This window comes from Ranitomeya imitator, chromosome 1 (assembly GCF_032444005.1).
Source record: "Ranitomeya imitator isolate aRanImi1 chromosome 1, aRanImi1.pri, whole genome shotgun sequence".
NCBI lineage: Eukaryota > Metazoa > Chordata > Amphibia > Anura > Dendrobatidae > Ranitomeya > Ranitomeya imitator.
In genome coordinates this window covers 352,605,050-352,622,228 of record NC_091282.1, presented here as the reverse complement: position 1 = coordinate 352,622,228, position 17,179 = coordinate 352,605,050, and the positions used below count along the sequence as shown (strand labels likewise).

Here is a 17,179-nt window from a genome sequence, read left to right as displayed (position 1 = left end):
TGTAAAATGTTATTTTATTTTGTTAGCATTTTAGGAGGTTTAAAAATGTAGCAGCAATTGTTCATTTTTTCAAAGAAATTTACAAAATTTATTTTTTTAGGGACTTATCCATGTTTGAAGTGACTTTAGGGGTCCCATATATTGGGAAACCCCCAAACGTGATACCATTTTAAAAACAGCACCCCTAAACATATTGAAAACTGCTGTCAGGTAGTTTATTAACACTTCAGGTGCTTTACAGGAATTAATGCAAAGTGGTATGACAGAAATGAAAATGTGTATTTTTACCACCTAAATGTTGCTAACGTCTAAACAGATTACTACAGCCGTCAGACTCTAAGGCCGCTATTTGGTCATGAATTGCCATGGCAAACATCAGGACCACAAAATCATGATCTGAGGGCACCAATTGGGATAAAGAGGAAGCCCCCACACTCTGTTAACCATTTATAATGATGTAGTCACTATTGACAGCAGCATCTAAGGGGTTAAACAGATTTAGAAGGTGCAAATACTGATCGTGGCTGGTGCAGCAAGTTGTCAGCTATAGTGTACAGCCGACAGATGATGGATTGTCATCTGTATGGGGATACTATTCTCTTATATCTAAGGTCAGTTAAAAGACGTATTGGCGGTCATTAAGGGGTTAATGTATCTACTTTTGAAGAGTCTACTGCTTCTTTCCTGTCTGTGGCTATTCTGATACATCAATAGTCCTTGTGTGACCCCTTGGAACAGAGCTTTTTCTGCACAAGTGTGAACTGAGGTTCTGTACAAGTACAGGCAGGGCTATTCTGTACAAGTCTGTACAGAGGTTTACAAATCCTCTTCAGAGTCCCTTCAGCTTTTTCTTTGTATTCTACAACGTCTTTGGAGACTTTTTCGGTTTTACACATCCATGCGTTCTTCATGATTTTATCTTTCCCACCCCTAGGGACTGATTTTGAATGTCCCTCGGTCTCTGTGTCCTTCTATGACATACAGTTGAATAAAAATACATTTTTCTTCTCTATCTTAAAATCCATTTTCCTCACTTTCATTAGGGGACCCAGCACACATCAAGTTTTCCTCAGAGGACTTTTGTTCTCAATAGGTCTTGGATGCTTTGTGGATCTTGTTCTGGTAAACATTCCTTTGATTCTCCTACTGCTCAATGCCTGCAGTATCGAGGAGCGAAAAATACTTCACTACTTAGTGACTGCCTCCTAGTGGCAATTGCTATAACCACAGTCTCTGTGTCCCCCAACGGATGTGGCTAGAATAGGATTTTATTGTAATGATAAAATCCATTTACTGAAAAGCAACAGCACATTTTCTGTGTGTCTCGCTCTGCTTCTTTCCTTTCCCCTTTTTATAGACTTCAATAGGGAACTCAGCCGTATACTGATTCTTCAGTGTGTTGGCAGTCCAGCTAGTTTTAACCAAGATGGATTTAAGCTGTTTTTCAGCGTGGATGATGTGTTCAGGAGGCAAGGGGAGGGGAAGAAGTGGCTCATACATGGTGAAAGCAGATGATTACGTAACAAGATATTTTTCTTATATTCACTTTTACTATTGATTCATGCAACAGAAGAAGTTTAATCCAGCTAATGTAATATCTGCCAGGGCATTATTCAAAAATTGTTAAAATCCAAACAATCCTAAATCGGCATCCATTTATGCCTTTTCAAGCATTTATAGTGCCATTTTTTGTTGAAACAACTGTGACCATGAAAGAGTGGAGTAAACTAATCTTCTGCAAAACGACATTCACTTTCTTGTTCATTTTTTATTTTAAAGGGAACCTGTCACCAGAAATAATGCTGTTAACCTGCAGATATGTCAAACTGCTGCTATGTGCTTTCTAGCACTGCTGTCTTTTAAAAACATATTTTCCCAATCATAATATATGCAAGTGAAGGAAGACTAGTCCTGCAGGCATGTATTCCCCTAGACTGCCTCTGCCTCAGCACTTCTAACATATGAAGTCTTACATATAATCCCTGTCTTGTAAGGATGGCTAGAAACCTTCTGCATATGTGCAATATGCCAGCAGCCCTACCACAGGGTCAGGGCCGCCATGAGGGCATTACTGCCATTACTGCTGTATGGGGCCCAATGACCAGCGGCACACAGGGAGGCCTCTTGTGCTACTGCTCATGGGGCCCCATCCTGCACTAACGTGCCTGCCGACATGTGCAAGGACACTGTGACCAGAAGAGGCGCTGCGCCTACTGGGGATCGCTTGTGAGATAAGTATGAAAAACATTTTTTTTTTCTTTATACAATTAATTAAATGGATGAGGAGGGGTTCTGCACATGATGAAAGGGGGGGGGGGGTGGAGTCTGCACATGATGAAAGGGGGGGTCGGCACTACTACTACTAAACTACTGACACACAGAAAAGCGTGCTGCAAGTCTATCTTATAGTGGAGACGGCCAGCGGGGCGACAAGTTGACAAGACCTCTCGGCGGGAGGATGTTTCTCATCGCTGTCGCTGAGGTTCATTGCACTTTCACTTCTCATGAACCGAAGTAAGTACAGTCTAAATTTCAGTACAATTGTCCGTCTTTCTTAGAAGTTACATCAATTTTTCCAGGTAAAGTAGCGAGTGAACCACCCTGTAGAACAGGGATTGTTTGGACTATGGAGGATGTCAGTCACATCATGTAGACAGGATAAGAAGGTCAAGGCCGAGCTGGGGAACAAAAGTACTTTTTATGAAGTGTTAGTAAGGCACATAGAATAAATAAATATGCACCCTGATCTCTATAGTAGTAGTGTGAGAAAGCCTCTAAGCTATACAAAGTTCCCCTTTTTGTGAAAACCTACACTCACACATCACTCTTCTACTTCATTAACAAGCATCAGCCCTATTACCTATTGGCCTACCAGAGAATACTACACTTATTTGCTTGATTATAACCCTAATTGCAGGTTTACTGTATATTTGGTCTTATGCTCATATTTAGGTGGATGAGAAGGAACACGGACGCCTCCTGCATAAGGATGTATTTACTGTTTTATCTGGAAGAAAGAAGTCCGTGCGACATGTCTTCCTGTTCCAAAAACTTCTGCTTCTGAGTAAACTGAAGACAGCAGAAGGAGGACTGGAGACGTATGGATTTAAACAAGCTTTTAAGGTAAGAAAACTGAAATGAAGGAAAATAACATGAACAACTGAATAGTGTTATTACTTCTTGCGTCAAGATCTATGTACGTAGCCCAATAGAACATTGTATTGGCAGGGGCAGGGAAATCTCTGAAGAAGTTGATAACCCATGTTCAACATGATACACAATGTGACAGCACAGAATAGTTGGGGGTTTCGTCCTTCACATTTTAAATGCTCCTTAGTATTTTTAAGGAATATTTTTAGTTATGGAACAGTAGTAAAAAGGCTTCATTTATTTATTTGGAGCATAAAAAAAATGGCAAGTATAAGTTTCTGAGCAACTTTAACAAGGACCAAATTGTGAGATGATTGGGTTAAAGCATCTTTAAAATGACAGGTGTTAGGGTCATAGGCATCCAAGACTCAGTAATGTTTGTTGAGAGCGAAGACTGTTCAATGTGGTTCAGTCCTAAATAAGGGATGCTGTAGCACGAGCTGCTGAAAGAGTTAATGTTGGTTATGATAGAAACAGTGCATAGAAGTTTGCGTGTAGAGCTTTTTAACCACAGGCCTGTCAGATTGCCCATGCTGACCACTGTAACATCATGCCATTCCAGTCGGCTGAGTAGGACAATGTCAGGAAATACGGAAGATTAGGTTGTGAGATACTATTACAGAAACCATGCATAATGAGAAACCACGTAGGTTACATTCACACGCAGCAGTCATGCTATGGCTTTTATTCCTGTGCCTCTGCTGATAGTGTACTGTTCGCCTGCACAATCACATATTGGTCTTATAGGGAAAACCGGTGTTACCCTGCAAGATTAAGTAATTGTACAGGAAAGACTGTAGTAGTATAGGGCTGCTGTGGTTAAAAGCCAAAGCATGACCTCTGCATGTGTGTACGCAGCCATATTCTGCTGAACAGACTATAATCTATCATTTTCATCTGTATAATGGAAAAATAATGGTAATAAACTGTATATTCCTTTTCTCATTTAGACAGCTGACATGGGTCTTACAGAGAACGCTGGAGAGGGAGACACTCGAATTGAGCTTTGGTTTCGTCGCCAAAAGTCTCGTGAGACATTACTTCTCCAAGCAGAGACTTCAAACGTGAAAGAGACTTGGACTAATGAGATCACAAAACTCTTGTGGGATCAGGGAGGACTAAGCAAAGGTACACGTTTATTCAATGTTATTTCTCATTTAATTAAACCATCCAAGAAACGTGTGAATCCCAAGGAACATAGACTAAATCCGGCCCATGATGTCATTTTATGTGACCCATGATGTCCAGATGCAGAAGAACATGCTCTTTACTTTACCCATACACCAAAGTGGAGAGCCTGTCCTGCGTTTAACGCCTGTGAGTTGCTAAAAAGAGCGGTGTGGAGCTGCCCACTGGGCCTCAGAATCCAAGATGGCACTTGCTCCTTGTGCTGGTTCTACCTCCTCTGATAAGCATTCCCAACACAGGGAGTGGGTGCCATCTTGGCAGCGGCGTAGCTAGGGTTTTGGTTCAGGGGGGGTGAAGCTTCTGAGTGGGCCCCTAACCAGGTAACCTTGATTACAACTGGGTGACGCACCCTAATAGTGGAGGAGAACCTCAGCAGATGACCGCGCTGTTACTGAAGATAATCTCTATACAAAAAGCAACATGGATATTACCGCCATATGGTCAGTGGTAGATACCAGCCCTGCAGAACATATAAGATCACAGCACAGTTACAGATAATGACTTTCCGCTGACATTCTTTCTGATGGAGTTGTTCACTTTTCCGGTCTTTTCCATCTGGCCCAGACCGACACAACTTCTTCCACCCAGGACTCGTCTGCAGAGAATACAACAAAGACACATTTCATGTCTCATATTTTCAGCCATCACCATCTATTCCCAACCTGCATAAACTCCTCATCCTAATAGTACCCCAATGCTGAGCCACAGCTGCCGTATGTGTCGCTATTACTGCACCTGCTGTGTGGTTCTCTGGGCCCTCTAAATTCTAATGCAACCCTCTATAAGTCCGGTTTCACACGTCAGTGGCTCCGGTACGTGAGGTGACAGTTTCCTCACGTATCGGAGCCACTGACACACGTAGACACATTAAAATCAATGCATCTGTGCAGATGTCATTGATTTTTTGCGGACCGTGTCTCCGTGTGCCAAACACGGAGACATGTCAGTGTTCGTGGGAGCGCACGGATTACACGGACCCATTAAAGTCAATGGGTCCGTGTAAAACACGTACCGCACACGGACGTTGTCCATGTGCAGTCCGTGTACCGTGCAGGAGACAGCGCTACTGTAAGCGCTGTCCCCCCCCACTGGTGCTGAAGCCGCGATTCATATCTTCCCTGCAGCAGCAGCACCCCATAGGGGTGGAGCCGCATATTCATTACTGTAAATGAGCGGCCTCACGTGACCGCTCATACAGTAGAAGGTGCGGCCAGGACAGGAAGCAGCGCCAGCCAGCGAGGGAGCCGGGTGAGTATTTTAATAACAGCGGGGGGGGCGCACAAGGGGTGGGGTCATGGATCTTTATTTTAAACACGATTATTCATATCTTCTCTACAGCAAACGCTGCTGCAGGGAAGATATGAATCGCGGCTTCAGCACCAGATGCAGGGGACAGCGCTAAACTTTAGCGCTGTCTCCTGCACGGTGCGTGTGGTACCCAGTGGGCACACGAGCGGCACACGTGTGCCACACTGATGTGCCACAGAAACGCACCGGCACACGGACACGGATAATTCCGGTACCGATTTTTCTAACTGTATTTCAAAATGAGACATTTAGCAAACAATTGATCAATTCTTTGAGCTACCCCGCCACTTCACGGCAATCTCACAATGGGGCAGTCCTACGCTACGTTTTTTATATTCGCTGTGCCATAAAGACCTCCTAAATAAATTAAAAGCAAGACCATATTAAATGCAGACAGTACCTGGAGCATTTCTGAATCACTCCCATGGCGTCAGAGGGGCAGGTAAGGATAAAGGTCAATAGAAAAAAATCGGCTATAAGCCGCAGCCAGCTCACCAACCAGACCATAGATAATTGAGCACGGAGATTCATCCAGACCAAGACGCCAAGCAATTGCAGTATACGAAAACGTGGAAACTCCAGCTCCAATAAAATGGCAAAATTCTTTATTAGTCCAACTTCATTAAAACGGACATCCTTACAGAGTAAACAGGGCGCAGGTGGTTACATGAATATAGGCAATGCGTTTCGATCACACAGGATCTTATTCATGCCCATGGGTGTATTGCGTTCTGACCATAGGCAGCGCTGGCTTCTCCCCTTTCTTGCTTCGATATGGGTCTATGGCTGATCACCACTGTAGCCGTGCGCGCCCGGTCACGTGCGCCATTCTTTCTGTGTTTCCTGTGATTGATAGGCTGCTGTACACACATACAGCAGCCCTGCCCTGCCCTGCCCTAGGCTCTGTTTAATTATGCAACTGTGTCTCAGCCTGTCTCATCCTTTATCTGTGGTGCTTGATGGGCAGTGTGGAGGTTGGATCTGAAATGTCTATGTCTGGACCTGGTCAACCTTTATCCTTACCTGCCCCTCTGACGCCATGGGAGTAACTCAGAAATGCTCCAGGTACAGCTTGCATTTAATGTGGTCTTGCTTTTAATTTATTTAGGAGGCCTTTATGGCACAGCGAATATAAACAACGTAGAGTAGGACTGCCCCATTATGAGATTGCCGTGAAGTGGCGGGGTAGCTCAAATAATTGATCAATTGTTTGCTAAATGTCTCATTTTAAATACAGTTAGAAATCAATATGTGCATTTGCACTTTATGTATTGCGTTCTGACCATAGGCAGCGCTGGCTTCTCCCCTTTCTTGCTGCTATAGTATAATGCACCCCCATTAGACAGCCAGTACAATATAATGCACCCCCATTAGGCAGCCTGTATAGTATTATGCACTCCCATTAGGCAGCCTGTATATTTTAATGCACCCCCATTAGGCAGCCAGTACTGTATAATGCACCTCCATTAGGCAGCTAGTACTGTGTAATGCACCTCCATTAGGCAGCCAGTACAGTATAATGCACCCGCATTAGGCAGCCAGTACAATATAATGCACCCCCATTAGGCAGCCAGTACAATATAATGCACCCCCATTAGACAGCCAGTACAATATAATGCACCCCCATTAGACAGCCAGTACAATATAATGCACCCCCATTAGACAGCCAGTACAATATAATGCACCCCCATTAGGCAGCCTGTATAGTATTATGCACTCCCATTAGGCAGCCTGTATATTTTAATGCACCCCCATTAGGCAGTCTGTATAGTTTAATGCACCCCCATTAGGCAGCCAGTACTGTATAATGCACCTCCATTAGGCAGCCAGTACAGTATAATGCACCCGCATTAGGCAGCCAGTACTGTATAATGCACCCGCATTAGGCAGCCAGTACAGTATAATGCACCCGCATTAGGCAGCCAGTACTGTATAATGCACCCGCATTAGGCAGCCAGTACAGTATAATGCACCCGCATTAGGCAGCCAGTACAGTATAATGCACCCGCATTAGGCAGCCAGTACAGTATAATGCACCCGCATTAGGCAGCCAGTACAGTATAATGCACCCGCATTAGGCAGCCAGTACAATATAATTCACCCTCATTAGGCAGCCAGTACAGTATAATGCACCCGCATTAGGCAGCCAGTACAATATAATGCACCCGCATTAGGCAGCCAGTACAATATAATGCACCCGCATTAGGCAGCCAGTACAATATAATGCACCCGCATTAGGCAGCCAGTACAATATAATGCACCCGCATTAGGCAGCCAGTACAATATAATTCACCCTCATTAGGCAGCCTGTATAGTATTATGCACTCCCATTAGGCAGCCTGTATATTTTAATGCACCCCCATTAGGCAGCCAGTACTGTATAATGCACCTCCATTAGGCAGCTAGTACTGTGTAATGCACCTCCATTAGGCAGCCAGTACAGTATAATGCACCCGCATTAGGCAGCCAGTACAATATAATGCACCCCCATTAGACAGCCAGTACAATATAATGCACCCCCATTAGACAGCCAGTACAATATAATGCACCCCCATTAGACAGCCAGTACAATATAATGCACCCCCATTAGACAGCCAGTACAATATAATGCACCCCCATTAGACAGCCAGTACAATATAATGCACCCCCATTAGACAGCCAGTACAATATAATGCACCCCCATTAGGCAGCCTGTATAGTATTATGCACTCCCATTAGGCAGCCAGTACAGTATAATGCACCCCCATTAGGCAGCCTGTATAGTATTATGCACTCCCATTAGACAGCCAGTACAATATAATGCACCCCCATTAGGCAGCCTGTATAGTATTATGCACTCCCATTAGGCAGCCTGTATATTTTAATGCACCCCCATTAGGCAGCCAGTACTGTATAATGCACCTCCATTAGGCAGCCAGTACAGTATAATGCACCCGCATTAGGCAGCCAGTACAATATAATGCACCCCCATTAGACAGCCAGTACAATATAATGCACCCCCATTAGACAGCCAGTACAATATAATGCACCCCCATTAGACAGCCAGTACAATATAATGCACCCCCATTAGACAGCCAGTACAATATAATGCACCCCCATTAGGCAGCCTGTATAGTATTATGCACTCCCATTAGGCAGCCTGTATATTTTAATGCACCCCCATTAGGCAGTCTGTATAGTTTAATGCACCCCCATTAGGCAGCCAGTACTGTATAATGCACCTCCATTAGGCAGCCAGTACAGTATAATGCACCCGCATTAGGCAGCCAGTACTGTATAATGCACCCGCATTAGGCAGCCAGTACAGTATAATGCACCCGCATTAGGCAGCCAGTACAGTATAATGCACCCGCATTAGGCAGCCAGTACAGTATAATGCACCCGCATTAGGCAGCCAGTACAATATAATTCACCCTCATTAGGCAGCCAGTACAGTATAATGCACCCGCATTAGGCAGCCAGTACAATATAATTCACCCTCATTAGGCAGCCTGTATAGTATTATGCACTCCCATTAGGCAGCCTGTATATTTTAATGCACCCCCATTAGGCAGCCAGTACTGTATAATGCACCTCCATTAGGCAGCTAGTACTGTGTAATGCACCTCCATTAGGCAGCCAGTACAGTATAATGCACCCGCATTAGGCAGCCAGTACAATATAATGCACCCCCATTAGACAGCCAGTACAATATAATGCACCCCCATTAGACAGCCAGTACAATATAATGCACCCCCATTAGGCAGCCTGTATAGTATTATGCACTCCCATTAGGCAGCCTGTATATTTTAATGCACCCCCATTAGGCAGTCTGTATAGTTTAATGCACCCCCATTAGGCAGCCAGTACAGTATAATGCACCCGCATTAGGCAGCCAGTACAATATAATTCACCCTCATTAGGCAGCCAGTACAGTATAATGCACCCGCATTAGGCAGCCAGTACAATATAATTCACCCGCATTAGGCAGCCAGTACAATATAATTCACCCTCATTAGGCCATGTTTCTCTGGGAAGCAGCCCTAGTGCTGTCTTTTAGCTACACAAAATAGTGTACACCAAAGTGAAGAGCCACTGCTTGTTGGTCTTGCTCACTGTGGAAAGAGGTCAGAGTAGTCTGTATAGTATAGTATACTATATAGTAAAAAAAAATATATAGTAACATAGTAACATAGTTAGTAAGGCCGAAAAAAGACATTTGTCCATCCAGTTCAGCCTATATTCCATCATAATAAATACCCAGATCTACGTCCTTCTACAGAACCTAATAATTGTATGATACAATATTGTTCTGCTCCAGGAAGACATCCAGGCCTCTCTTGAACCCCTCGATAGTAAGATAGTTAGTAAGGCCGAAAAAATATTAAATATAGTATATATATATATATCTATATATATATATATATATATATATATATATATCTATATATATCTATCTATCTATCTATATATATCTAGATATATATCTATATATAGATATATATATATATATATATATATATATATATATATATATATATCTATATATAGATATATATATATATATAGATATATCTATATATATATCTATATATATATATATATATAGATATATCTATATATATATATCTATATATATATATATATATCTATATATAGTATATATATATCTACTATATAATTGTCTAAGGGTCACTTCCGTCTTTCTGTCTGTCTTTCTGTCTGTCCTTCTTTCTGTCATGGATATACATTGGTCGCGGCCTCTGTCTGTCATGGAATCCAAGTCGCTGATTGGTCTCGCCAGCTGCCTTTCATGGCTGCCGCGACCAATCAGCGACGGCCGTAGTCCGATAAGTCCCTCCCTACTCCCCTGCAGTCAGTGCCCGGCGCCCGCTCCATACTCCCCGCAGTCACCGCTCACACAGGGTTAATGCCAGCGGTAATGGATTGCGTTATAGTTATTAAGGTTGAAGGAAGACTTTAAGTCCATCTAGTTCAACCCATAGCCTAACCTAACATGCGCTAACATGTTGATCCAGAGGAAGGCAAAAAAAAACCCATGTGGCAAAGAGTAAGCTCCACATTGGGGGAAAAAATTCCTTCCCGACTCCACATACGGCAATCAGACTAGTTCCCTGGATCAACGCCCTATCAAGGAATCTAGTGTATATACCCTGTAACATTATACTTTTCCAGAAAGGCATGCAGTCCCCTCTTAAATTTTAGTAATGAATCACTCATTACAACATCATACGGCAGAGAGTTCCATAGTCTCACTGCTCTTACAGTAAAGAACCCGCGCCTGTTATTATGCCTAAACCTTCTTTCCTCCAGACGTAGAGGATGCCCCCTTGTCCCTGTCTCAGGTCTATGATTAAAAAGATAATCAGAAAGGTCTTTGTACTGTCCCCTCATATATTTATACATTAAAATAAGATCACCCCTTAGTCTTCGTTTTTCCAAACTAAATAGCCCCAAGTGTAATAACTTATCTTGGTATTGCAGACCCCCCAGTCCTCTAATAACCTTGGTCACTCTTCTCTGCACCCGCTCCAGTTCAGCTATGTCTTTCTTATACACCGGAGACCAGAACTGTGCACAGTGTTCAAAGTGTGGTCGAACAAGTGACTTGTATAGAGGTAAAATTATGTTCTCCTCATGAGCATCTATGCCTCTTTTAATGCATCCCATTATTTTATTTGCCTTAGTAGCAGCTGCCTGACACTGGCCACTGAATATGAGTTTGTCATCCACCCATACACCCAGGTCTTTTTCATTGACGGTTTTGCCCAGAGTTTTAGAATTAAGCACATACTTATACATCTTATTACTTCTACCCAAATGCATGACCTTACATTTATCCCCATTAAAGCTCATTTGCCATTTATCAGCCCAAGCTTCTAGTTTACATAAATCATCCTGTAATATAAACTTGTCCTCCCCTGTATTGATTACCCTGCAGAGTTTAGTGTCATCTGCAAATATTGAAATTCTACTCTGAATGCCCCCTACAAGGTCATTAATAAATATGTTAAAAAGAAGAGGGCCCAATACTGACCCCTGTGGTACCCCACTGCTAACCGTGACCCAGTCCGAGTGTGTTCCATTAATAACCACCCTTTTGTTTCCTATCCCTGAGCCAGCTCTCAACCCTCTTACACATATTTTCCCCTATCCCCATTATTCTCATTTTATGTATCAACCGTCGCTATTAACCGCCGCTATTAACCCTGTGTGACCAAGTTTTTACTATTGATGCTGCCTATGCAGCGTCAATAGTAAAAGGATCTAATGTTAAAAATAATAAAAAATCATTACATACTCACCTTCCGCCGCCTTTCACGCTCCTCGCGACGCTCCGGTAACCTCTCCATGCAAGCGGCAGGTTCCGGTGGCAAGGATGGTATGCGACAAGGACCTGCCATGACATCACGGTTATGTGACCGCGACTTCATCACAGGTCCTGCGCGCCTGCGTGAGAAGGACCTGCCATGACGTCATGGTCATGTGACTGCGATGTCATCACGGGTCCTGCGCTGCCAACCTTGGGACCGGAAGCTGCCGAGTGCACCGCACACAGGCGACATGACTACAAGGGCTCCCTCGGAAGGTGAGTATATGTTTATTTTTTAACCTGTGACATACGTGGCTGGGCAATATACTACGTGGCTGGGCAATATACTACGTGGCTGGGCAATATACTACGTGGCTGGGCAATATACTACGTGGACATGCATATTCTAGAATACCCGATGCGTTAGAATCGGGCCACCATCTAGTATGTATATATATATATAGTAAAAAAAATAAGGGATGTGAAATGATTTACTGTATGTAAACCATGTCTCATATCCTGTCAGGTTTGGGAAGGAGATAACAAAAGCCGGCAATTAAATTACCGGCTTTTAGGCTATTATTATTATTAGTATTATTATTTATTGTTATAGCGCCATTTATTCCATGGCGCTTTACATGTGAGGAGGGGTATACATAATAAAAACAAGTACAATAATCTTAAACAATACAAGTCACAACTGGTACAGGAGGAGTGAGGACCCTGCCCGCGAAGGCTCACAATCTACAAGGGATGGGTGAGGATACAGTAGGTGAGGGTAGAGATGGTCTGTAGCTCTGTATGAAATATAAATATATATATATGTTTTCACAAATATTTGAGCCCATGGATCCATTCTATGTCCATTTTGCAAGCCGGCGAGAAAATCTCGCAGTACGGATGCCATACGGATTACATACAGAGGTTTACATCCATAAAATACGCTGCCACACCCTGCCTACGGATGACATACGGATCACTGTTTAGGGAACATTTCTGCGTGTTACGCCTTTAAAAAACGGACTGTATTTCCCTAGACTGAGTGTGACGCCGGCCTGAGAGAGACTTGCTCTGCTGTGTGAGCAGGACTAGGCTCTCCTGCTAAACCTTGACAAAAGACTGACTGGCATTTCCAAGCTAATGTGAACAGGTGCCAACTAGGAGCAGCCACCTCCATATACAACAAACAAAAAAAGTTGCACTCCGTAGTGCTCAAGCATGTCAATGCTTTATATATTTTCAGCTTTATAGCTTCTTAACACTTAAAGGGGGTACCTAAATGGCTACTCCAAATAAGTTGGCTGACCCTTTTTAAATTGCTGCCCCATAACCCCACCACAGACCCCTCCTCCCCCTAGACCTGACCCCAGCTCCACCTCTTTACAAATCTGCTAACCCCCACACTCTAAATGTCCCTCCAGCTCCAGCCATGTCATGTCGGCCTCCCTTCAAGGCCAGGGGCCTAGTATGGCCTCTTTGGAGTGGTACTAATAAAACATCCCCTTTAAAGCAAATGTCTGCTATGAATGACCATGTCCAACATGTAAGTATGGTTAATTTCATAGAGTAGCAGTAGTAGTGGTGGTAGTGGTAGTTTCCAAAGGTAACACTGAGGTTGTTTTCAGCCACTGGTAGAGGGGAGAATATTTCTATCACACTATTTTCTATGTTTTTTTGCGTCTATAATATGATGATTGTATTAGCATGGACATAATTTCTTAATGAATGACTTGTCATACACCTAAGAAAATAGGATTGTTAGGCTTGTTATCTCCATACTTGTAGATTGTTGATCCCGCTGGATTTAGCAGGATATGGTAGCATGATACACAAGGGAAGAATGAGAATTTGGGAATATATATTTTTATATGAATCACAAACAGAAGAAAAATATGCTCACCAAACTGCGTGAAAAGATATATCTTTTCCTATTTTAGAAAAAGTGCACATTATTCCCGGGAGAGAGTGACGGGGTGTATGAAAGGGCGGCAGACATTTCACATTCAGTCATCCTTAGAGGAAGTGCGATCCAACGCGAAGAGTCTGTTGCCTATTCGTATTCTTTGTTATGCTTTCCTGTGAATATGCACTCTAATCTATTCACACAGTTTGGTGAGTGCCATATTTTTGTGCTAATATGTGCCTCTCTTAGATTCCGAGCACCGCCTTGCTGTGTGTTCCAGTCCCGCCTGTCTGTTTGGATAAGGGAGAGCAGTGCCAACTGCATTTCTTTTGAATAAACAATGATTCTATGATTTGATTCAGTATTTTTGCTTAAAAAATTGTTCAGCCACACGCAGTGATTGACAGCTCCTCAGGCATATAAACCTGTCAATCACCCCGTGTGGATGGAGGGAGCAGAGCTCCGGTTTTCTCTTAGTCCTGACATTTAACTTTTTTTTTTTACTAGAGAATCTTGGATCAAGTCCAAGAACAATATATTGCCTCGCCCTCTATACTATTCACCCAGATATGGATAGAGACCTGACCGAGCTGCTTTTCACTACTATATAAGATATATACTTCAACTGATATCCCTAATCAGTTGTTTTACTGTCTCTAGTCAGTTATGTGTGTAGGCAATGAGTACCTGATGTATGGTTAATGGTAATGTGTCACATAAAATCATTTACAAACATCTGTGATTGCAGCTCATTTCTATCCTGTTTACCATCTCCTCGTTCTCTTTGAAACTTGCTGTTATACTGCCCTCTGCTGGTGAAATGTGCATATATTCTTATTTTGTACATTGTTCCTAATGCAGCAAAGTTTTCAAAACAAAGGGCATGGCGATGTGTTGATGACCAATATGACGGTCTCCTCTCTCCTTTGACATGATACAGGTGTCATGAATGGTTCCTGAATTCTGGTTCTGCTAATAATGGAAAGCAGATATGGATAAGTTGGACCATATTTTCAGAGGGCCTTTTCTGCTGAGTGAGGGAACATCAGATTGAAGTTAAAATTGAGAAATTCATTTTAGATTTTAAACTGATTGAGATGTCTTTAGACACAGTGGATATAAAAACTCTGCACACCCCTATTAAAATGGCACGTTTCATCATGTAAAAAAATCATACCAAGAGGAATAATTTTAGAATGTTTTCCACAAACTGAAAATTATTTTGAGAGGGAAAATGAAAGTAACAAAAATAAAAAAATGTTATTCCATTAGGCAATCACATGTAATGTTAAATGCAGTGGCGTAACTACAAAGTTATGGGCCCCGGTGCGAACTTTCAAATGGGCCCCCCCCTGCCAAAATATTTTCCACCCAAATCCACATCCTGCCCCATCTGTCTCCACATTCTGCCCCATCTGACTCCACATTCTGCCCCATCTGACTCCACATTCTGCCCCATCTGACTCCACATTCTGCCCCATCTGACTCCACATTCTGCCCCATCTCAATCCACATTCTGCCCCATCTCAATCCACATTCTGCCCCATCTCAATCCACATTCTGCCCCATCTCAATCCACATTCTGCCCCATCTACCTCCACATTCTGCCCTATCTACCTCCACATTCTGCCCCATCTGACTCCACATTCTGCCCCATCTGACTCCACATTCTGCCCCATCTGTCTCCACATTCTGACCCATCTGTCTCCACATTCTGACCCATCTGTCTCCACATTCTGACCCATCTACCTCCACATTCTGACCCATCTACCTCCACATTCTGACCCATCTACCTCCACATTCTGCACATCTGACTCCACATTCTGCCCCATCTGACTCCACATTCTGCCCCATCTGACTCCACATTCTGCCCCATCTGACTCCACATTCTACCCCATCTGACTCCACATTCTGCCCCATCTGACTCCACATTCTGCCCCATCTGTCTCCACATTCTGCCCCATCTGTCTCCACATTCTGCCCCATCTGTCTCCACATTCTGCCCCATCTGTCTCCACATTCTGCCCCATCTGTCTCCACATTCTGCCCCATCTGACTCCACATTCTGCCCCATCTGACTCCACATTCTGCCCCATCTGACTCCACATTCTGCCCCATCTGACTCCACATTCTGCCCCATCTGACTCCACATTCTGCCCCATCTGACTCCACATTCTGCCCCATCTCAATCCACATTCTGCCCCATCTCAATCCACATTCTGCCCCATCTGACTCCACATTCTGCCCCATCTGACTCCACATTCTGCCCCATCTGTCTCCACATTCTGCCCCATCTGTCTCCACATTCTACCCCATCTGAATCCACATTCTGCCCCATCTGAATCCATATTCTGCACCCTCTGAATCCACATTCTGCCCCATCTGACTCCACTTTCTGCTCCATCTGACTCCACAATCTGCCCCATCTGTCTCCACATTCTACCCCATCTGACTCCACATTCTGCCCCATCTGACTCCACATTCTGCTCCATCTGACTCCACATTCTGCCCCATTTACCTCCACATTTTGACCCATCTACCTCCACATTCTGACCCATCTGACTTCACATTCTGACCCATCTGACTTCACATTCTGACCCCTCTGACTCCACATTCTGCCTCATCTGACTCCATATTCTGCCCCATCTGACTCCACATTCTGCCCCATCTGACTCCACATTCTGCCCCATCTGACTCCACATTCTGCCCCATCTGTCTCCACATTCTACCCCATCTGAATCCACATTCTACCCCATCTGAATCCACATTCTGCCCCATCTGAATCCACATTCTGCCCCCTCTGAATCCACATTCTGCCTCATCTGAATCCACATTCTGCCCCATCTGTCTCCACATTCTGCCCCATCTGACTCCACATTCTGCCCCATCTGACTCCACATTCTGCCCCATCTGACTCCACATTCTGCCCCATCTGTCTCCACATTCTGCCCCATCTGTCTCCACATTCTGCCCCATCTGTCTCCACATTCTGACCCATCTTTCTCCACATTCTGACCCATCTACCTCCACATTCTGACCCATCTACCTCCACATTCTGCCCCATCTGACTCCACATTCTGCCCCATCTGACTCCACATTCTGCCCCATCTGAATCCACATTCTGCCCCATCTGACTCCACATTCTGCCCCATCTGTCTCCACATTCTGCCCCATCATTCTCCACATTCTGCCCCATCTGTCTCCACATTCTGCCCCATCTGACTCCACATTCTGCCCCATCTGACTCCACATTCTGCCCCATCTGACTCCACATTCTGCCCCATCTGACTCCACATTCTGCCCCATCTGACTCCACA

At 43.8% G+C, this 17,179-nt stretch overlaps 1 protein-coding gene across 2 annotated transcripts in view; it reads left to right on the top strand.

The window, feature by feature from the left end:
• The window catches only part of ARHGEF40 (Rho guanine nucleotide exchange factor 40), a 165,499-nt gene that overhangs the window by 122,753 nt on the left and 25,567 nt on the right, over nucleotides 1-17,179 (top strand). For both annotated transcript variants that reach the window (XM_069760341.1, XM_069760350.1), the window contains exons 17-18: nucleotides 2,953-3,123; nucleotides 4,101-4,278. In XM_069760341.1, coding sequence (XP_069616442.1) covers nucleotides 2,953-3,123; nucleotides 4,101-4,278 — 349 coding nt within the window. The remainder of the gene's footprint in view (nucleotides 1-2,952; nucleotides 3,124-4,100; nucleotides 4,279-17,179) is intronic.